General features: G+C 45.3%; 1 protein-coding gene across 3 annotated transcripts in view; it reads left to right on the top strand.

Annotated features, from left to right (window-relative positions):
- Positions 1-24326, top strand: part of LOC137525202 (contactin-associated protein-like 5) — a 419206-nt gene that overhangs the window by 196184 nt on the left and 198696 nt on the right. For all 3 annotated transcript variants that reach the window (XM_068246129.1, XM_068246130.1, XM_068246132.1), the window contains one exon: positions 15935-16138. In XM_068246129.1, the coding sequence (XP_068102230.1) occupies positions 15935-16138 (204 nt within the window). The remainder of the gene's footprint in view (positions 1-15934; positions 16139-24326) is intronic.

Genomic DNA, 24326 nt, shown 5'->3' with positions numbered 1-24326 from the left:
TTAACCCCTCCTGTCCCTTAAGTGCAGCCAATACCTCCTCCAGGCCCCAAAGTGCTGCAATTATCCACTCCCTTTTAGGCAGCCCAGTACTTCCCCCCTGCCCCTTTCCTTGTTGATTTCTTGGCATTCCCTTTATCAAGAAAGTGTCCCCTCACTGGGTAAATTGCTGCAAATGGGAATGTCACTATTAGTGCACACATTACTCAGTGTGCTCAGTGGTTTGTGTATAAGTCAACCCCTATACTTCTATGAAGTGAATCAGACCTCAATTTTTAGACTTATACTCAGGGTATGAGCAGAAACTACGCCAGTGCAAATTCACGCATCGTAGTTCGCATCTACGCCTCATAGTTTGTAGGAAGGTAAAGTTTCAAAACTACGCTTACGAATGTACGCGTAGCGAAGTACTGATACGCGTAGCTTACATCCACTATGCGTAGTTAACATGTGCATTGCGTAGTGAACTACGAATGCGTTACTCGCGTCTAATTTTCTGCGTGCGATTGTATGCTTACAAATTTACGAATTGGAAAGGGGAATGTACGCATAGAAGAGTTCCTGGTATAAGCATTTAAAGATAAATTCATGCGTAACATTTTCTGCATACAGGCATAAGCATACACTACGCTTCGCACTACGCGTAATTGCGTATTTTAACGCGTAGTCTACAAAATGCATACGAAGCGAATATTTGATTTCAAAGCCGTAGTTTGGTGAAGTGTAATTGCGTAAAACTACGCGTAGTTCCAGCGTAGCGAAGTTGGCTGACTACGACCATCCCTGCTTATACTAGAGTATATACAGTAGATAGATAGATAGATAGATAGATAGATAGATAGATAGAGAGAGAGAGAGAGAGAGAGAGATAGATAGATAGATAGATAGATAGATAGATAGATAGATAGATAGATAGATAGATAGATGGATAGTATAATCCCTTTATAGTAAACTCCAAGAGACCAGGCCAAGTAGTTTACGATATCAGAAGTTTACTATATCAGAGTTCTTCGGACCTCGGGACTGAGTTTACTATAGCCAGAGGTTTAGTATATCAGAGTGTACTATAAAGAGATTTGAAATATAATACATATATATTTATGGGTTGTTTGTAGATATTGTACCAGTTTTTTGTTGTTTTCTTTTGCTTCACCTTACGGCGCTGTGTTGTGACAAGTAAACGTCTTTGCAGTGGAAAGGCAAAGGATGAACAGATATTCCCAGAAAGAGAGATTTTAAGAAGTAGTCTCTATCATGCTGCACTGCTGCCGGAACAGACATTGGCAGTGTGGGGAATATGAGTCATTCGAATCATATCTTCTCCATCTGTAGATGTGGCAGATACGCCATCTCGTCTTTCGCTACTGCCTGCGATTGCCTGAACTGATATGAACGTGAAATGTGAAATTTATGCCAAAATCTCTCTTTTTTTTATCTACTGTGACCTTCATCAAACTGACGCATTATGTTTAGAATCTACATTACATTATATCACTCGCTTACCTACAATCGCAAAGCAAATGGCTCCATTTGTGTGAAAGTATTATCTGCAGATGGCATCACATTTAGGACCTGCTATATGATAGATTGTGTTTTTGTTCTTTTGTAGCTGAGACACTTGATTTAAAGTTTAGAACTTCATCGGAAGTTTGAAGAAATTGCCTCAGGCAGTAATTTTACTACAGCAAATACGATGTGCTACAGCAAATAAAGCTCAGCACCAAGAAAAAAAATAAAATATATATATATTTATTATAGCGGCGACATATTACGCAGCACTGTACAGAGTATATTGTCTTGTCACTAACTGTCCCTCAGAGGGGCTCACAATCTAATCCCTACCATAGTCCCATGTTTATGCATGTATCGTGTAGTGCATGTATTATAGTCTAGGGACAATTTTAGGGGGAAGGCAATTCACTTATCTGTATGTTTTTGGGATGTGTGAGGAAACCGGTGTGCCCGGAGGAAACCCACACAGACACGGCGAGAACATACAAACTCCATGCAAAAAGGTTGTGGTCAACTGAAACGTCTGCCTGTATATGTGCTCAAATAAAAAGCTGTGTGCTACAACTCCTCTCTTGTTTCTTATATGACCCAGAGGGATTGGCTGCCTCAGTAGCAAGCATACTTGTGGACACTCTTGTGTGAGCTCTTGACTCCCCCTGGACTATATATATATATATATATATATATATATATATATATATATATATATATATATATATATATATATATATATATATATATATATATATATATCAGTATAATACACTACATATGCTCTGTAAGTAGCAGAGGTGTTTAGATACCCCCAATCATGAATTTGAGTGATCACAAATTTGACTCCGCCCACTTACGAATTAACTTGAACATGAGTAGAAAGGGATATCCGACTCGAGTGTGATTTTGAGTTGAATAACCGCATGTAGTCACGAGTGGTTTTCGTGATTAAAAACCCGCCGACTTTAACGGTTAATAGCAAAGCCCCCTTTTTTTCAAAAACACCTTATAGTTTTTGAGAAACTCGATTTTAAAGTTTCAAAGGAAAAAAGTATTCATGATTGAAAACCTGCCAAAACCCGCCGACTTTTGTGGTTAATACCAAAGCCCCCTTACATGCCAGAAACACCAAATTTGTCAGACATGTTAAGAAGAACAGTGGGAACAAGAGGAAACAATTTTGTTTCAAAAAGACCTTATAATTTTTGAGAAAATCGAGTTTCAAAGGACAAAATTATTCAAATGCGGTGAATACATTAACTGTCATTTAACACTTTTACATGTATACTTTTTTCCTTCAAAACTTTAAAATCGATTTTCTCAAAAACTGTAAGGTGTTTTTGAAAAAAATGTTTTTCCTTTTGTTCTCACTGTTCCTTTTAACATATCTGGCAAATTTGGTGTTTCTGGTATGAAATGGGGCTTTCGGCTATAACCCGATAAAGTTGGCGGGTTTTTAACCACGAATACCGACTAGTGATCAGGAGTAACTCGTAATCACTAGTCGGGTAACAAGTGCAACCACGAGTGAATTCGTGATCGGCATTCGTGATCGAGAGCCAATCACTAATGCCGATTACGACCCGGTGATCGCAAGAAACGGCTCGTGATTACGAGTTACCTCACGATGAGCACCCCTGGTAAGTAGAACAAGTATTTATCTGCGATAGTGTGGCTTTCTCTGCTGTTTTAAACATTCACAAAGTGTGCAAGTACAGATTCTGTGGTGAATACATAAGCATGGTTGGTCCTCTTTACATTTTCTGAACATCAGAGGCTGGCAACATATTAGAGAGACAACCGTAAATAAAATATATGAAGATGCTGTGCAGGGATTAAGTAAAAAACAACAGAAGTAGTCTTATTTATTGGACTAAAGCAAGATAATATAAACATGCAATAAAAAACCATAAGGTGTGGGTGAGCTTTGTGCCGCTGTTTGTAAAATTATATTACAGAAGCATAAAGAACTTCTAACAGCTGGCGAAATCAATCGAGAAAAGGAGGCAGCCAAAGCCCGCTCTTCATGTCTCTACGCTCCTACCTTACGAGTGGGCAGCATATGTTTCCTTGTGAGTGCCGGTGGTGATGGCCCACAAGTGGCTTCTCCTGTCGCTTCCATCAGATGGACCACGGCTATTACCGTTTCCAGTTATCATCCGCCATCAGGACGGGATTTTGGTGTTTCGAGTAAAGTAGCGTGTTTAGAACTGAAGAAGTTGCTCGTTTATTGTGCGTAAAAACGTAGAAAGTATAAAAAAAGGACCAGGAATGCAGCAGACAGAGCCCATGCGGTAGAAGAGTCCGAGAATGTCTAAGCCATACTGAAATAATGAGAGGCACTTTATTTGTGACTCTATTAGGCACTGCTATTTAGCCTGAGGAAGTGGGTATGCACCCACGAAACGTGTTGTGAGTGCAATAGAATTCTATTAATATTTGAATTTGTCTTCATTGAGCTAGAGTCCAGTGGTTGGTAAATGATCCATGTCAGAGATGTCAAGATTTTAGTGACCCAATGCAGGGTGTAAGAATAGCCCCCATATTTTCCACTGTTATGGGGAAAGGGGTGGGCTAATCAGTCCTGGGATGCTGAGTAGCAGTGGCAGAGCTTAATACATTACATCATTCCAGCGAAGACAGGTCCTCCTCATGCCTCTTTAGTGTAGCCATGCCATGCAGCTCATTTTGTATTCCTTGATGACACATGGAGCCCAAGCTTGCCTTGTTTTTTCTATATGTCTAATTGAGGGCTGTGTCACGCTTCAATTGAGGAGCAATAGGTACAATGGCTTAACTGATGGAGGCATGCACGTATTCAAGCATTCATTTTTTAGAGGAATTTAATAAGTAATGAGGGTTTAGAACCCAGGTGCATAAAGGTTAATCCCTGAATTGGGAAATCCTTCCTCAATTGAACTACTAATTGGTTGTATGCTATACAGTATTAAAGTGGTTTTAAATTGATGTTTTGTCCTTTTTCTAGCCCCAAACGTCATGGCATATCTAATCAGTGATGATTTGGAGGAGGAAATAAGGGCTAGCTTTGTGCCTGCTAATGAGGATGACGATCCGTCTGAATTGAAAGAATTATTCTCCACCCACAAATCATTACTTATAAAACAATTGAAGCGAAAATGGAACTCGTCTTTATTGGAATCTTATGAGAAAGCTGGGGTTATCCCAGATGGGCTGCTTGAGAGGATCATTCCGGCGGGCAACCTTCTTACGTCCAGATTTGTGGAAAAATGGAAACAAAAATCTTTTGAAAGGGGTATAGATATTTTGAAGATGATGGCTGAGGAGGAGAGGGAACAATTGAAAGAGGTGACAGCTGAGGTCATGAAAAGCGCGGTTGCGCTAGACGATTTCAGCTCTCACCCTGATTTTAAGACCCTCAATGAAAGTCTAAAGGGACAAATAGAAAAGATTCAGGCCACAACAAAAAAACAAAAACAGCAGAAATTTCAAAAAGATTTGATAAGATGGGATTCAGATGAGGCACTCAACCCACTTGTTAAGTTGGAGCAGCGCAAGGCTAAGAGAAAAGGAGGTTCAGGAGCGGAAGGACAGGATAATACAGAAATGTCTAGCATAGACACAGAAGCCTCTGGGGGTTCTGCTGTCAGCAAAAAATCAGTTACTTTTTTAGATCCACGAAAGGGCAGGCGAAGGGGACGAGGTGGAAGGGGTCGAGGGAGAGGGGGGAGGGGGAGGGGTTGGGAAGGCAGGGGTCGAGGAGAAAGAGGTGCAAATCAGGAAGGCGAGGAGAGCGACGATCAGGGGATGGGACCTGTGACACGGAGTGGGAGCATCAGGAAAAACAAAATATAGATGTGAAACAGGAACAGAATAATGTGGTCAATCTGTCCAAGTTTGATCTACAGGAAAGACACATATCAGTATTGAGTAAGGGTTTGTCTTTTTCTCCCACTGTATCTGGGGATATCTTTGAGATTTATAGAGATATCCAATTGTTTTTGCGTAAGATCCTTTTAAGGCTATCCTTTGGGAATGATTCTCGACCAGCAGTTCATCAGGAAGTATATGTAGGGTTAACCCCTACAGAAAGGGAAGCTCTAATTGCCTTGGAGTCGCTGTACGATATTGAAAATATTGGTGAACCAGTACAGAAATGCTCCCTTGTCACTCGGCATGATTCCCTAACAGCTGATGATTCTGCCTTGTCTTGTGATATGTCTGCATTCCACCCCGAATTCGAACAGGAGTCCCCTCCTCCCCATATCCTTATAGAGGAGGGTTCAGCTTCCTCCCTTAGTGAACATGAGGAACCTGCTCCCTCATCCCTGCGACTGAAGTCCTCTTTCATGCCCCCTATTTCACAGAATCGCAATGTAAAAGTGTTCATGGAAATTATTGAAAGGGAGTTATGGGCATTAAATTTGGATCCCCATGGCTCTGAACTTAATCTATCCGGTGAGGAATTTATGGCCTTGGAAGAATTAGCCAAAGCTCAGGGGATAATTATCAAGCCGAGTGACAAGGGAGGCAATGTAGTCCTCCAAGATGAGGAGGCCTATGTGGAAGAAATTATGCGCCAGTTAAATGATCGGGAGACATATGAACGATTGGAGAAAAACCCATTTCCAGTGATTGCTGAACGTGTTAACGAGTTGTTGGACGAGGGGTTATATCGAGAGGTCATTACTAAACAGGAATATGACTATTTGGAGGTGGTTACGTACAATGTGCCTACGTTGTACACTCTTCCAAAATTGCATAAATCTTTAATCAAGCCACCTGGGCGACCAATAGTTTCGGCTGTTGGTAGCCCCACACAAAGGCTAGGACAATTGATTGATCGAAAGCTGAAACCATTGGTCCAATCGCTCCCTTCGTATGTGCAGGATACTCGCGATGTGCTGGGAGTGTTGGCTGGGTTTCTGGCACCCCCGGGGTCCCTCCTCGTGGGGATCGATGTTGAATCCTTATACACTTCGATCCCACACGTGGAGGGGCTCCGGGCAATGTCCTTTTTCCTTAATGAGCGCTATCCAGGGGCTGATCTACACAATGCCTTCCTTGTGGAGTCTATGGAGCTGATTTTGCATCTCAACTGTTTCGTTTTTCGGGGCCGTTTTTTTCGACAGATCCGCGGTACGTCTATGGGGGCGGCATGTGCCCCGGCGTATGCTTGTTTGCACCTGGGACTATGGGAACGCAAGGATGTTTTCCCGGTCCCGGAGTACGGGGCACACGTCGCCCTCTGGATTCGTTATATAGACGACGTATTGATGGTGTGGAGTGGAACGACCGATGAGTTAAAAATGTTTATTGAGAAATTGAACGACAACGGGAAAAACATACGGCTCACGTACACTTTTGGACAGGAAATCTCGTTTTTGGACTTAATGCTAAGAATTGAGGGAGAAAAGGTGGTATCCTCTTCCTTCCGCAAAAGCACGGCTGGCAATACTATTTTGCATGCCGATAGTCATCACCCCCAACCTTTAAAACGTGGGATTCCATACGGACAGTTCCTCCGTGTGCGGAGGAACTGCTCATGTGACGATGATTTTCGGAAGGAATCGCGCGCGATGTATGAGCGTTTTCGGGCGCGTGGCTATTCCCATTCGGTGTTGCGGAGGGCATTGAGGAGGGCCTGGTCCCTGGATCGCGAAAGGTTATTAGCCCCTAAAGAGAAAAATCAATCAGATGACCAGGGAAATATACGTATTATTACCAGATATGGGGCCCACTGGGAGCGATTGCAGGGCCTTTTGACAAAATATTGGCCAGTGCTGACATCGTCAAGGGAGGTGTCTGAGGTTGTGGGCCCTCGTCCTCTGCTTACGGCGAGGAGGGCCCCCAATCTCAGGGACCGCCTAGTCCATAGTGAAATACAGGTTAAACCCAACACATGGTTACAAGAATGCGTACCTAACGGTATGTTTAGGTGCGGCAAGTGCAAATTGTGCCCGTTCATTGATAGAACTAGGAATTTCCCGGATAGACGAGGTATCACTATGTATGACATAAAATCTTTCATAAATTGTGATAGTGAAAAGGTGGTATATATGATTGAGTGCCCCTGTCACCTTAGATACATAGGCAAAACAAAAAGGGCCTTAAAAGAACGGGTATTGGAGCACTTTGCCATCATTGTGGGGGGGGAAGGGTCAGACCAACATTGCAGAACATTATAGAGAGGTCCATGGCAATAGCCTTAGGGGAACGACTGTTAAAGGAATATACAAGCTTAATATTTCAAGCCGTAGAGGTGATTTTGATGATATTTTACTTTGTAAGGAATCAATGTGGATATTTAAACTTGATACAGTGAGCCCCAATGGTTTTAATGCCAGACTGGACCTCTCACCTTTCTTAAAAGTAGCAAGGTATGGTTGATCCGGTGGCATACCCTGAAGTTTCATTTTTAAGTTTCATATTTATGGGACAAATGTAGGCAAATAATTGCTCTCTTGAGCTATATTGTTCTTGACATGGAAGTATGAGAGTGCCTGGTTCCGCAGTGAACGATCTATGTGCACCGTGCCTGAAGCCGTGCCATTCCATGATGAGGAGGACTGATAACAAAAACCCATCTTTAGTATATAGAAAGTTTGCCCGAAAAGATATTCTGAACTTCCCCTGTGCCTGCTGGGATGGATGAAACCATATGGGACTTGTAACGCTAACATTGTGAAGTGTGTCCTCAGGTTGTTTGATCTTTGGAATTTATGAGGAATGCCGTTATTTGACAGAACATGGATGGTACCTGGAGAGAATTCTGAATGTGGAATTTAATTAAAGAATTGGGATCATAGTAGCTGTGGCATGTGTTGCTCTGAACTCTTCCAGCTGGACTGTGCTGCTGCTCCAGGCTCTTGCAATGCATAAGGCCTCCCAGTGCTGCCTGATCGTGGAGATGCAGACCACGGGATGCTTGGGGATTGGCCAGCATGCACAGCTCGTCTTCTTCTTCCCCCCTCCCCTCTCTCCTTGTCCTGCCTTTGTTTTTCCCTCGATGCTTACTGGAGGATGGGCATGATGTGGGCAGTGAAAAGGATGACACGTCTAGAGCTGGCCACACCTTGAGAAAGAACCTGGGTGGTTCGAAACGCATCGGTGGGCGGAGCTTTGCTCAGCTGTTTGCTTCTCAGCAGCGTGTGTCCGCCATCACTCCAAGCCCGATGTACTCCTTCCCCGCTGCCAGTGAACTTCCACTAGGAGATCCCCTGCCATGTTAGAGCAGGTGTGATGGGACTTCTGGGATCAGCTAGACCCCTGTGGAGCGGCAATGTCGGGGTAAAACGGAGGTTGTCAGCGTCAGTGTTGGTGAGATCTCCCCATGTCACAACATGTTGCAAAACTGCATATGATGCATAAAAAGGATGAGACTGTCATCATTATCAATATTCAATAAGTGAATTGAGCTCGGATTCCTGCCGGTTTATGTTTGGAAAGGGGGCCCCCCAACACTAAAAATACGCTATTAGGCACGGTGCAATTGGAGGTGGATGCGCGGGCGAATGGTGCATGTATGTTTGATGTTGCGCCATACACGCATTGCAATTGAAGCAGATATAATTGTTAACAGCTGGTTTATAAAGCAATCTGCTATGCTCTTGTTTTTAAACTTTGTGTATTGTTGGCAATGATCAGCGGCTGAGTATGGTTCCTGAGGAGAACCTGTCAGTTTTGTATTTAATAAAGTTTTGTATTCCTTGATGACACATGGAGCCCAAGCTTGCCTTGTTTTTTCTATATGCCATGCAGCTCATTACCTGCAGCTCCTGGTGTATGTCATGTGACATGCAGTGGCGGGAGCCCCAAGATGATAGGCTGCATGGTGCAGCGACACTAAAGAGGAGTGAGGAGGACCTGTCCTGTCAATGAAAGAAGGTGATATATGAAGTTCTGCAAGATCTGGTGTAGAGGGAGCTTCTCACACAGAGGGGTTTGGGGACCCTGATGGTGACTGGATTTTTGCAAGTGCTCCGGGCCAATTCATTTGTTACATTTCCCTGCTAATAATTAGTACTTCTGTAATGTGTATTTATGACTTCTTTCAGTTCTTATATTTTCTTATGCAGAGAGAGATCAAAGCATTCTAGGAATTTGCAGCACAATGAGTTTTAAAGACTGAGGTCAAAAGCAGTTCAGTTATCTCAAATAAGATAACTCTACTGAAGCTACTAATGGGTAAATCGATTAGTGACCCGAGTTATAATTAGAGCAGGTAGGGGCACCACTGCGATTACTCGTCAGCAGGCACATGCGTATACTTGTGTGCCACGCAAAAGATACAGGCACACATGAATGTTCACGTGACATGAATCCTGCATACGTCAGAGATGCCAGTTCCAGGGGATGGATGGGTGAGTTAATACTGACAAGAATTTGTTTTATGAATAAGGAGATTTATAATGAGGTTCTGCAGGCAACAATGAAGCATGGTGGAGGTTCCTTGGACATTTAAGGCTGCATTTCTGCAAATGGAGTCATTATCAGGATTTGGTCATTATCAGATCAAGAGTAACGATGTTCTCAAAGCTGAGAAATATAGACATATACTTATCCATCATGCAATACCATCAGGGAGGTGTATGATTGTCCCAAATGTATACTGCAGCAGGACAACTACCCAAAACATACAGCCAAAGTCATTAAGAACTTGAGCATAAAGAAGTCCTGGAAGTGATGGTATAGCCCCTAGAGAACCCTGATCTCATCATCATCATCAAGTGTGTCTGAGATTACATGAAGAGACAGAAGGATGTGAGGAAGCCTACATCCACAGAAGATCTGTGGTTAATTCTCCAAGCTGTTTGGAACAACCTACCAGCCAAGTTCCTTCATAAACTGTGTGTGCAAGTGTACCTAGAAGAATTGATGTGGTTTTGAAAGCAAAGGGTGGTCTGGTCGGTGGTCACACCAAATATTGATTTGATTTAGACTTCTCTTTTGTTAATTTACTGCATTTTGTTGATTGATGAAAATATGCGATCAACACTTTCATTTTTGAAAGCATTCTTTGTTTACAGCATTTTAAAACACCTCCCAAAAACTTTTATATATGTGTGTGTATAATCATATTTTTTTATTGTATTTTTTTTATTTTCTTTTTACGGTAATTTTTTTGTCATACCCATGGATATGTGGGAAATCAAGGACGACTGATAAGTGAATGAAATGTTGACCCTTTATAAATAGATCACTTATTCTCCTGTGGAACCAGGTGAGGCAACCAACGTGAAATTGAAATGAAATGAGAAACTCCAGAGACAGCCAGATATGAACCCTAAAAATAGAACAACCCCAGAGTATTTTCATCTTCTTCTATGTGTGAACAACAAGCGCGCTAATGAATTCTGCTTCTCCTCAGTATGGCGTGTAGAAGGCAGGTGGCTAAGTGTTTGTTTGTTTTCCCTCTCTGTAATTTTTAAGGCGCTTCCTCCAGGGACAGTAAGGTTTGTTGTGTCCTGGATTTAAAACGTTCTACCGAGTTCTCTCTAATTGTTTTTCTTTTCCTTAGAAGCATTGCTCAATTATCCAGGAGGACACGTCTCACAGATGACTGAGGACTCGGAGGCAGTGCCTTCTGTTTTCTGTCCAGGCTCGTTCTGTGACATTTTCCCTGAGTGCTCCACACATCAGAGGCTGAGGCAGGTGTTTCTGAGGAGCTTGTCAAAGCAGTCATCTCTGGGAGATTCTGTCTGCTGCGATGTGATAATAGCACACTTGTCTGATTGTGGAGAGGAGTAAGCGAGAAGTCATCCATCTAATTCAAGAAGAAGGACTCTGATCTCTAGAGGAGAATGCAATATTCCACAGAGAAATGTTGACGAGGCTCTCAGAAATAACAGAGGCTGAAAAGGAACACCAAACTAACATAATATTAGTGATCGGATGCGTCTTAATAAAACACATACTTAAAGCTATGTATGTATATGGACATTGTCTGTAACCTCAAATAATGTCCAGCGCTGCGTAATATGTTGGCGCTTTATAAATACAATAAATAATTAATAGTAGACACAATCAAATACATAACTCCTAACTGTCCCTCTTTTTGAGGGACAGTCCCTCTTTGGGAACCCAACCCCTCTATCCCTCTTTCTTCCTCATTTCTCCCTCTTTCAGGACTGATGTACAGATCTGTGTTAATATATGTATTGTTTCTACAGAAAAATGTGTTTAACTGACTCCAAACATCAATTAAATTAATACATTTATTTTATATTTTATTTTCAAGTGTTAGCATGAAGAAAAACTATGATGATGATAGAAAAGACCAGTGTGGTTTGAATGATAAAGTACATCTTCTGCAAAAGGTGGATCAGCGCAACACCAGGCCGCCTCCGAATGGCCTCCAATCAGAGATGCGCTGAGCCCCCCCAGAAACTACAAACACACCTTGAACCCAAACAGAAGCTCTGCATATACACCAAAAGCATGGCTGTTAAGTGGGAGCAGCTGACCAAAAACAAAATAAATTAGTACATAGCAAGGAAATGAACAGCGCTACTTAAAAACAGGCAAGTGCCTACCTGCAAAAGAGTGCAAGCCCCACTTGTGGGATATAATACACACCGAGCATACACATGACCTGTCTACCACTGGAGGAGGATGTTAGTTTCCTGTAACAGCTTGCATGCAACCTATTAAGTACTCGTCCGTCCCACTGCAAAGAAGTCGATCCTCCATGGGAGGGGCCTAACACTAACTAAATCCTAACCTATGTATATGCATAGCCTGGGTGTGGCTAATCTAATAAAATCAAAAATTGAAAATTGCGCAAAAGGTGGATCAGCGCAACACCAGGCCGCCTCCGAATGGCCTCCAATCAGAGGTGCGCTGAGCACCCCAGAAACTACAAACGCACCTTGAACCCAAACAGAAGCTCTGCATATACACTAAAAGCATGGCTGTTAAGCGGGAGCAGCTGACCAAAAACGAAATAAATTAGTACATAGCAAGGAAATGAACAGCGCTACTTAAAAACAGGCAAGTGCCTACCTGCAAAAGAGTGCAAGCCCCACTTGTGGAGTCGAATACACACCGAGCATACACATGACCTGTCTACCACTGGAGGAGGATGTTAGTTTCCTGTAACAGCTTGCATGCAACCTATTAAGTACTCGTCCGTCCCACTGCGAAGAAGTCGATCCTCCATGGGAGGGGCCTAACACTAACTAAATCCTAACCTATGTATATGCATAGCCTGGGGGTGGCTAATCTAATAAAATCGAAAATTGAAAATTGCGCAAAAGGTGGATCAGCGCAACACCAGGCCGCCTCCGAATGGCCTCCAATCAGAGGTGCGCTGAGCACCCCAGAAACTACAAACGCACCTTGAACCCAAACAGAAGCTCTGCATATACACCAAAAGCATGGCTGTTAAGTGGGAGCAACTGACCAAAAACGAAATAAATTAGTACATAGCAAGGAAATGAACAGCGCTACTTAAAAACAGGCAAGTGCCTACCTGCAAAAGAGTGCAAAGTACATCTTCTGATTCTGAATTCTTTGTGATGTGCATGGTAGGGGTGTGGTGGCGGTTAGGTTAGAGGTGTGGCAGGGGCGTGTATTTCTTATCTCAAAAAGTTGTGAGGTATGCAATATATTGTCAGAGATTTTGTGAAGAATCAGGTGACCAATTTGATCTGGTGATCAGTTTGTAGTTTAACACAGGAAGCTGACCAGAGACACACAAGAAGCTGACCAGAGATACACAGGAAGCTGACCAGAGATACACAGGAAGCTGACCAGAGACACACAGGAAGCTGACCAGAGAGAGACACACAGGAAGCTGACCAGAGATACACAGGAAGCTGACCAGAGAGACACACAGGAAGCTGACCAGAGAAATACAGGAAGCTGACCAGAGACACACAGGAAGCTGACCAGAGACACACAGGAAGTTGACCAGAGACTTGGTAATGTGACTGTGACCACCCAATCAGAGAAGTTGATTATTTGATCAAATCCATCAAATGCTACTGTGTGAATTCTTCTCTGGGAAAAAAAAAATCTCATTGTTGTACAGGTAGTTCTTACCTGAAGACACATACACACTTATGTATGAATGAGGAATGTTACCTGGCGGTGACTGATAGCCAGTAGATCAGAGAGCATTGCAGGGAATACACTGTTCAGGCGCTTGTTCTGTTCCTGAGGGGGTTGAGGGGGTACAGAGCAGCGCGGGATGTCATGCAGGAGCCGGATGAGTGGGGAGAACAATGCTTTTAGCCAATGCTTGGTGGATTGCTGGCTGTGTGGCCAAGGGGGGAGTCAGGGGCTGCTGTATGCAGGCTGAAATCTCGTCCAAGTTTCATCTAGCCTGTGTATGGAGCTTTAGCTCTCCTGTGCTGGGCTAGGCATAGGCAAATTAGGCAGAGGGGAGGAGGGAAGAGATTCAACACCTCCCATCTAAATATTTTCCTGGATGACTGATTATGTATTCATGTTTTTCTCTGTACTCTTTTTAATTGTCTGTAACCTTATTTATTGTCCAGCTCTGCGTATTATGGTACCCTGCACATGTGACAGCTGAGCTTTGTTTCATTGCCACCTTACCAGATAATCACTGTGAGCCAATCACTGAAGAACATGAGGAGGAAACAAGGGGGAGGGGGAGCACACAGGACCCTGGGGGACAGGAAGAGGACACAAGGGAGACAATAGGAGGACACAAAGGGGGACACTAGGGGCAGGAGGAGGACACAAAGGGAGCACACAGGACACTGGGGGACAGGAGGAGGACACAAGGGGGGCACAAAGGATACTGGGGATGGGAGGAGGACACAAGAGGGGCACAAAGGACACTGGGGGACAGGAGGAGGACACAAGGGAGGCACACAGGACACTGGGGGACAGGAGGAGGACACAAGGGGGGCACACAGGACACTGGGGGACAGGAGGAGGACACAAGGGAGACAATAGGAGGACACAAAGGGGGACACTAGGGGCAGGAGGAGGACACAAAGGGAGCACACAGGACACTGGGGGAAAGGAGGAGGACACAAGGGGGGCACAAAGGATACTGGGGATGGGAGGAGGACACAAGAGGGGCACACAGGACACTGGGGACGGGAGGAGGACACAAGGGAGACAATAGAAGGACACAAGGGGGGCACAAAGGACACTGGGAGACAGGATGAGGACACAAGGGGGACAGGGGGAGGACACAAAGGGGACAGGAGTACTACACAAAGGGGGCACTGAAGGACAGGAGAAAAACACATGGGAAATACAAAGGATACTAGGGGAAAAGAGGAGGACATAAGGGGCACAGGAGGTAGATTCAAGGAAGGACAAGAGGAGGACACTAGGGGGACAAGAGGAGGACACCAGGGGGGGACAGGAGGAGGATATAATAATTGGGGGGGGGGGGGGGGAGAACATATACAAGACGCTCCTGGACGATTGATGCACCGCACTCGGTTTAGTATATTTTTTCCCCTGGTTTTTCCCTCTAAACCTTGGTGTGTTTTACAGTCCTGAGTGTCTTATAGTCCAAAAAATACCATAATTACTGTACTTATCTGAGACATATCTGAGTATTTTCTTGCTTGCTGGTGACCTAAAAGGTAATTTATATATAATGTGAAAATATCACCTTGTAGAAACCTTAGGCATGAATTGGATTGAGCCCATTATACATGAATTAAACACAAGCCTGAACAAGGGTTTTAATTTCTGATCACAGATTATAGTAGTTTCCACCTGCCATATCCCCTGGCCTTAACCCTTCAGATTGCTGCTTGGTTTTCATTGTCTTCAGCTTCACAATTGTTTCTGGAACCACCCTACAACTAGATATGGGCAATAACATATTAATGGGTTCAATTTGCATGCAATAGTTTGCAATAGGGCCAATCAGAATTGACAGATCGCACACTTGATTGGCCCAATACCAAGCTACGTAGGATTTCTGTTAACTTGGCTGAAGAGTCTCACTGACCTTCTGTACCTAGTAGCAATGTTGACCGTAGTCCCTCTGCCATTATCCACTGCAATATTCTCAATATTCGTGCTATATTGTCAATATTGCCAGTTTTGTTGAGTGCTGGGGCCCAATTTATCGCTTTAAAGCCACCTACTTCATTTTGTACTATAGACAGTAAACATACGGCTGAACCGGAAAATGTTTTCAGCATTTTAGACTCCCTAGGCTGAAAATAGAGTGATTTATTTAGAACATGAAGCCATCTCCTTCACCGTATCTGCATTGAGCCAACGGTAAACGTATCGGGCAAGGACGCCTGGTGTAATTTCAGCATGTCATTCTTTAAGATAATCACCTGGGGGATTCAGCTCCTTGAAAGAAGACAATGTTGTCCCAGTATTGTCCATTATGATAGCACTCGTGTTGACGCCAACAGCGAGAAGCATTATCATTGACCTTGCTTGTTTACTTACGCGACTGATTCTCAATGGCCTCTTTGTTTGTCTCCTAATCTAGAATCGGACGTGGCGGACTTTGATGGCAGGAGCTCCCTCCTCTACAGGTTCAATCAGAAACTGATGACCACCTATAAAGATGTCATCTCCCTGAAGTTCAAGAGCATGCAGAGTGATGGAGTCTTATTTCACGGAGAAGGACAACGCGGGGATTATATAACGCTGGAGCTACAGAAAGGGAGATTGTCTCTTTCCATTAACCTGGGTACGCATTTTACTCTTAATTAATATCTCTCAGGAAATTGCTGTTACAGGCTTATTTGTCTTGTTCATTATAGACAGCAATTATACGGTGAAGGTGGAGCAGAGATCATTATTATATTTGTTTGACCTTTGATTATGTTGTTCTGCATAAATTCCTTTATTTGTCACCCCAATCAATAAGTAATATGTGCCTCAACCATTCTGCACACGTGTGACTATGAGGGCCTCGGTCATCTCTTAGTAGCTCATCCTATCAATTTCTGGTCTCGCCAACATAAGATGAGGATCTGGATCCAAAGAACATCCAAAAAGTATGAAAGATTAAGTCGGGAGCCTTTAAGGCCTCGTTTCCATAGATTGCTGAACTGTGCAATTCAACCTCCGATCATCCGTCCAATTTATTGCAATGGAATGGCAGATTTTGTAACCATATGTGTCTCGGCATATGACACATTGTGTGTATAAGAGTATAAGAGCAACTTGTGTCACATGTAGGTTTGACTCTCACTGTGTTTAGACGTGCATCAGTGGACACCACTCTAATGTCCATGCCGAGTGCTAGAAAAGTCCACCAATTGGAAAGTTCCACAGGAACACCAGACTCTGTCTTTCAGCTGCATTTGTAAAAGTCTCTTATTTTGGATTATAGTTTCCTTAACCACTTAAGGACTGCTCCACGCCAATTGGCATGGACCCGGCAGCAGCCCCAGGGCCAATTGGCATGAAGTCCTGGGTGGGGTTTTGCAGAAGATTGCGCGCGCCGATGCGTACTCATCTCTGCTTGAATGACGGAGCTCGGCTCCGTCATCAGTCTCCCAGGGGCGATCGCCACTAGGAGACTGTTAGAAGCGAAACCACCATCTATTTACATTGTACAGCACTGGGGACAGCCCTGTCGCTTGGCTGTCTCCTGGGGAGGCACAGGAGGGATGCCTATGACAGCCGATTGTGGTGACTGACTGGGAGGGGAGGGAGGGCTAAGTATAAAATAAAAAAATAGATAAAAAATGAACACATTTATTAAACAAAAACCACAATTAAAAATAAATAAATAAGCAAACATGCAGGCAGGGATCAGAGCCCACCAACAGAAAGCTCTGTTGGTGGGCAGAAAGGGGGGGTCACTTATGTGCTTAGTTGTACAACCCTGCAGTGAGGCCCTAAAGCTGCTGTGGCCTACATTGTAAAAAATAGCCTGATCACTAGGGGGGGGTGTAAGCTTACGGTCCTCAAGTGGTTAAAGTAAAGCTGTAATTAAAAAAAAAAGAAAAAGCCCCACACGTATCTCAGTAGGGTGAAGAGCCTCTGGGTCCTCCAGAAGCTTCCTGCATCCTCCACAAGACCACCAATTCAGTGCTGGGGCCTCCTGGAAGTTCTTGGCCATGTTCCTGTTCCTGTGAACGAGTGTAGCCACATTGCACAGGCGCAAGACGCATGCACAGTAGCTTAGAGCTGCTTGGGTTGGTGCAGGTGCAAGGTGACCTGTGCCTATGCAGTGTGGCCCTGCTCATTCATGGATGGGAGTGGGACCCTGTTGTGTACCGCTTGACTAGCCCTTGTTGGTAAGGTTTTGTGGGTCCCAGTGCTGGATCAGTGGAGATGGATGAGGGGATCCTCCCCCCACACAATTAAAAATTCCACATTCAGGGCTATGTACCTATTTGAACCTGCCGCTCCGTATTGCCCGATGCTGATTAGGAGGGAATAGATCTTTCTGTGGTTGCGCTTTTTCTGCACTTTTTTTAATTTTCTGTTTGTGTTTTTTGGTTTTTTTTGTATAATTGATTTTTATGTGTCTTTTTTCCCTGTGTTTGTATTACTATGTGATTTATTAAGCGTTTTCTTTTTTTTTTGTGGTTTCTGTGTTTTATCTGTATTTTCTGCAAGTATGTTGCTCCGTCTCTGATGGAGCTGAAGGTCTGGCGTGACTTTATCGTAGATTTGTGATTTACAGGCGATGTAATTAGCAAAGGCTAAATCGGAACATTCTGCTGTGTTAATCAGTTTCGGGAGTGAATGATTAATTAATTGACACCTTGATTAATTAATCAGGCTCTCGGTTAATTCATTATTAGCTCTCAAGTTTGATTAGTCCTGAGTAGAGCTCTGTCCTACGCTGATGCTGGTAATTGTAGATTAAAAAATAAATTAAAGTGGACCTGAACTCTTGCATCGGTCAAAAGGTAAACATACGGACATGCACCCTGTATGTATTTAGAGAGTTTAGCCTGTCTAATTCCCCCTCATTTGTGTCTAATCACTAGTTGTAATCTGATCTCCCCCCTGTGTCACATGACTGCCTATGGCAGAGACGGCAGATCAGCCCATTTGAAAGCACATGAGGTTAACAATATGTCTGCTTCCATGAATCAAGAAGTAAAAACAGAGCAGGTTTAATTTAGGATTTGTATCAGCTGTAACAAAGACTTGTTTTTTGTTTAAAGTGTAACTGTCAGGCATAAAATCAAAAATCAATTCTTTATTTTTATCTGGTAAACAAGTAATAAGCATGCTAACCAGGCAATTCAAAAGTTAAAATCTATATTACTTTTCTTGTTTATAAATGATCATTCCCCAGTTTACCTGACTTTTATTTGGTGCGTTGCCGCAAAAAGGAAGTTGCAGGGCATGCTGGGTTGTCTGTTTTTGCTTCTTTATTTCCCCTCAGACTAAACTAATGTACAGAAGCAAAAAAGAACAGCCCAGCATGCACTGCAACCTCCTTTGTGTGGCAACGTACCAAATAAGAGTCAGGTAAACTGGGGAATGATCATTTATCAGCAAGAAAAGTAAAAGTGATTTTAACTTTTGGATTGCCTGGTTAGCATCCTCATTACTTGTTATTTGCTGTTGTGTATCTTTTAGAGCAGATAGGACATTCTGAGTTCAGGTCTGCTTTAAAAAACTTGGGAAGTAGAATTTCAGATGTCTTCTTTGGTTTCTGCCGAGGAGGTCCTGAAGTTGTGTGAATGGTCATTCCCTTCCTTCTCCGCTCCTTCACACCTATCAGTGTTGAAAACCCTGAATCAGTGGGTCGTTGTTTTGTTTTCCTGCTTGTGCTGAAGTCCAGCTAGTTTAGTTTTATAAACAAAGAAAGGGACCCCAAGAGCCAAATAAAGTGTAGTGTGTACTGGACTGGTAATATGGGATGAAGTTGGTAGAGTAAATACAAATATACTAACAATGCAGGGTTACCTCAAAGGCAACTACTGTAACAGCAGGTGGGGAGATTAGATCTGACCCCACTCAGGATTAAGAAGTCACTCTCCGTAGATCAGGAAAAAAAAGGGGGATGACTCCCCTCCACCAAGGGTGGACTTAGAACTATGTACCAGGGATACAGAGGCGCCAGAAGAATAAAAATTTGTGGAGGCAGTGGTGGACTTATCTCCTCCAAACAGACACCAGATGTGCCAACGAAGTTTAGCAAAACAAATTTATTTACATACTCCAGGGGAAAATGCAACGCGTTTCGCAGGTATGACCCCGCTTCATCAGGCAATGGGTAGGAGTAGGTACAGCTCAGGTCTAAAGCTGGGCCAAGAGGCGCTTGGCCCAGCTACAGACCTGCAGTGTACCTACTACCCCTACCTATTTCCTGATGAAGTGGGGTCATACCTGAAAAACGCGTTGCATTTTCCCCTGGAGTATGTAAGTAAATTTGTTCTGCTAAACTTTGTTGGCATATCTTGTGTCTGTTTGGAGAAAGAAAGTCCACCACTGTATCCACAAATGTTAAACTTTTTAGCCGATTTTATTCTTCTGGCGCCTCTGTATGCCTGTTACATAGTTTAGTTTTATGACCTTTAATGATCTATTTTTGGTTTTTGAAGAATTTGGGAAAACACGGAAAAAACAAAACAAAACAAAAAAAACAAGTTTTTTTTTCATCATTATACAACTTTGTCTGTAATTCCTGAACCCCTGAAGCTTACACATTATTAAAATTACCTTTCAAGTTCAGTTTGCAGCTAGCCATGCTGATCAAGACATGCTGTTGTGCAGTACCTGTTACTCTAATGATGCTCGTGTTACCTTGGTAACCTGGGTCTCGCTAATTGCGCAACGTGTGTTACCTTGGCAGTGTAAGTAATGGTTAAACTGACGAGCACACAGAGTACCGGAGTTTACTGAACGTGCCCCAAAGAAAGATAAATCATTTGTTAAAACTGACAAGGGAAGATACATCATGAGTTCATACATAAGCTGAGGTAATTTATGAGATATGTTTAATGAATCAACACCAAAGAGGGTAACAGGAAAAAAGGGCACCGGCTGAGGGTGGATGATAAGGGCGCCGCCATAGACTTTAATGCAATTGTCGTTAATACGGCGAAAAAAGCAGAAAAAAGGGCGCCGCCATAAATATGGTTAACAACATTAGAACATTAAAGTTTTTGAAGCATGTTCTCGTTTTAGAAGCTTGCAGCGTTATAGTTTTTATCATATTATTTTGTTTGTATGTACAGATTTCATGTTATCAAAGATATCGTTTCTATGTGTAAAAGGGTGTTTCTGCAGAGTGGTTAGGGTTAGGCACCATCAGGGGGAAAGGTTAGGGTTAGGCACACCCAGGGGGTGGTTAGGTTTAGGCACCATCAGGGGGAGTGGTTAGGGTTAGGCACCACCGGGGGGGTGGTTAGGGTTAGGCACCACCAAGGGAGTGGTTAGAGTTAGTCACCAACAGGGGGGTGGTTAGGGTTAGTGTTGGGCGAACAGTGTTCGCCACTGTTCGGGTTCTGCAGAACATCACCCTGTTCGGGTGATGTTCGAGTTCGGCCGAACACCTGGTGGTGTTCGGCCAAACTGTTCGGGTTCGCCCGAACTGCTGAATGCCCGGCCGAACAGGGCCCCTGTTTGGCCGAACAGGGCCCTGTTCGGCCGAATACGGCCTCCTATGGGGTCGCAGGCATAAGGGGGGAGCATGCCCCGATCGCGGGGGGGGGGGGGGTCGTAAATTCCCCCCACCCCCTCCGCTAGCGCTCCCCCCTCTGCCCGCTTCCCCATACAAAAGTTTGACGAAAGTAAAATAGTACCGGTGGTGGTGGCTGGCTGCTGCAGTGGCTGGCTGGCACTGAGGAGGAGGAGTCGGAGTAGGACGCGTTGAGGGAGGCCGGGCAGCGGGCGGTTCAGCGGTAGTACCCTTGTGGTACTTCCGCCCTTTCTCTGACCTCACGTCCTCTGCATACGAGGGTACGCGTCACGCGTACCCTCGTATGCGTCATCACGCAGAGGACGTGAGGTCAGAGAAAGGGCGGAAGTACCACAAGGGTACTACCGCTGAACCGCCCGCTGCCCGGCCTCCCTCAACGCGTCCTACTCCGACTCCTCCTCCTCAGTCACTTCATAGTGCCAGCCAGCCACTGCAGCAGCCAGCCACCACCACCGGTACTATTTTACTTTCGTCAAACTTTTGTATGGGGAAGCAGGCAGAGGGGGGAGCACTAGCGGAGGGGGTGGGGGGAATTTCCGCCCCCCCCCTGCGATCGGGGCATGCTCCCCCTTATGCCTGCGACCCCATAGGGCCCCCAAAAGCGGGATGTTCGGGGAGTTCGGGGTTCGGCCCGAACATGCCGAACATCGCGGCCATGTTTGGCGAATGTTCCCGAACATCCAGGTGTTCGCCCAACACTAATTAGGGTTAGGCACCACCAAGGGAGTGGTTAGGGTTAGGCACCACCCGGTAGCAGTTAGTTTTGGGCAACACCAGGGGGGGGGTTAGGGTTAGGCACCACCAAGGGAGTGGTTAGGGTTAGGCACCAACAGGGGGGTGGCGCCTTCACGATCTTTGCCTCAGGCAGCAGAAAGTCCAGGACCGGCCCTGCCCATAAATTGTACTTCCTTGCTGCCATGGCAACAGTCTAGTGTTTGGTAGATTTTTTTGTGTTTGTTTTTCTTATCCTCTCTTACACTACACGTGTGAGAATCTGCTCAGCTGCCTGTGCAGACAGGCAGCGTTTTGACCACTGTTCACGTCTGCATTCTGCAGGTCTCTTTAAGAGAGACTTTCTGTCAGTTCTGCAGCTTGTGTTGCTGAGGAATTTGCATACATTAGTCATGCAAATCCGTTACCTGCCTTCTTTTGATGACTAGCACTATAAAAGCATTCTGCTCCCAGAATGCTTTGCTGGACATTTCCCTTCCATGGTCTGTTCCTGATGGACACTGCTGGAGTGTCAGCCATTGCTATCTAGTATAGTTAATTCCTGGGGGTTGCTTTAGGCTCCCCTTCTAGTCCAGTCAGGTTGTATTATCTGTTTTGCCTGTTCCGTCTGTCTTGTGTTTGGATCGTACAAGCCCTAGCGTTAGCGGCTGTAGATCCTTCTGATTGAGTCTGGAGTGTAGGTTGAAACAGCGGTTGTTTCTGCCTACCTCATCTGTTCTGTCTGCCGTGTGTTTGGATCACACTCGCCCTAGCGCTAGTGCTGGGGATCCTTCTGTTCTGCTACTCTGTCTCCTGGGATCGCGCTAGCTACTTTTCGCTAGCGCTGGGGATCCTTCTGTTCTGTCTTCTGGGATCGCGCTAGCCACTTTTCGCTAGCGCTGGGGATCCTTCTGTTCTGCTACTCTGTCTCCTGGGATCGCGCTAGCTACTTTTCGCTAGTGCTGGGGATCCTTCTGTTCTGTCTTCTGGGATCGCGCTAGCCACTTTTCGCTAGCGCTGGGGATCCTTCTGTCGCTTGTCCCTGTTTGCGTGTGTCTGTCTTGTCTGCTGCGCTTGCTGGAGGCTCGGTGAGGTAACCGTTAAGCAAGCGCTCGCGTCCTCTGTTTCATGTTTGTCTGTTAGTGGTTAGTTAGGCGTGCTTGTCTCTATTGTGCTTATCACGTGGAGACCGCGCATAACCGCGTGCACTGTTGCGAATGAGTGCGGTGTTCGCGGTTAGCTAGCGTTTATTATTTTCCGTATCTCCTTATTGTATGATTTGCTGTGCCTTTGCTACCCTTGTGCTCTGTCCTGCTCAGTCTTGTGTCGCTATTGGCAATCGCCATTCTTGCGATTGCGTTTCCTACTTCGTTTCCGCCGTTGTGTGTTCGCCGTCGCTGGGTGGCGACTAATTTGGTGGGCACACATTGGTTCTGTCCTTTTGCTCTGTTCCCTGTGGGCTATCCAGCCCTGCCTGATTGTACCTTGTCCCGGATCTGTACAATTCCCATTTGGCATCTGTGGCTGTGCAGCGGCTGTGTTTGCCTGCACTCCACAGCGCCATCTGCCGGTGGGAATTTCCCTCTGCAGGTGCATAGCACCTAGCCTGGGTGTCCGCAATAATACGCTTGTGGAGGAAATCCTCCGCGTCAGCGCACGTCTGGTGCGCTGACCACGGAGACGATTCCACAATCGTTACAGAATGTCCAGCCAAACCAAAATCCCCAGGGCAGAGGGAACCTTCGATTTTGTTCAGATGTCATTGCCTGAGGCAAAGGCATATGTGGATCCTATTATAGGTAGGATCGCACACTACATTAATGCAGTTAAAAAGTCTGTCCTCGTTCCTGACCCCAACCCCAGGGCCGAGCCTGGGCGGGTGCTGCGGGTGCAAGGCACCCAGGCGCCTGCCTCTGAGAGGCGCCGCCCGGCCCCGCTCGCCCGGCCCCGCTCTCCCCCTGTGGCCGCCGCCGCCGCCGCTTCAAGCTCCCTCCTCCCTCTAGCCGCCGCGTCAGACCTCGATCAGGCGGGCGGGCGCTAGGACCTAGCCGCCGCACTGATATGCGGAAGTGACATCACTTCCGCATATAGAGCGGGTGCGTCCGGCGCCCTTTTCCTGGTCGGGTCGCCCGCTGATTGAGGTCTGACTAAGGGCTGCTGAAAGGTGAGGGGGGGAGCGGAGGAGGGAGCGGCGGCGGCGGGGCGCGGTCCTGTCACTCACTAGCTATCCTGGGCACAGATACCACCTGGCTACCTATCCTGGGCGCACATACCCCCTGGCTACCTATCCTGGGCACAGATACCACCTGGCTACCTATCCTGGGCACAGATACCACCTGGCTACCTATCCTGGGCACAGATACCACCTGGCTACCTATCCTGGGCACAGATACCACCTGGCTACCTATCCTGGGCACAGATACCACCTGGCTACCTATCCTGGGCACAGATACCACCTGGCTACCTATCCTGGGCGCACATACCCCCTGGCTACCTATCCTGGGCGCACATACCCCCTGGCTACCTATCCTGGGCGCACATACCC

Source organism: Hyperolius riggenbachi, chromosome 7 (assembly GCF_040937935.1).
Source record: "Hyperolius riggenbachi isolate aHypRig1 chromosome 7, aHypRig1.pri, whole genome shotgun sequence".
In the NCBI taxonomy this organism is placed as follows: domain Eukaryota; kingdom Metazoa; phylum Chordata; class Amphibia; order Anura; family Hyperoliidae; genus Hyperolius; species Hyperolius riggenbachi.
This window is presented reverse-complemented; position numbering and strand designations above follow the sequence as displayed.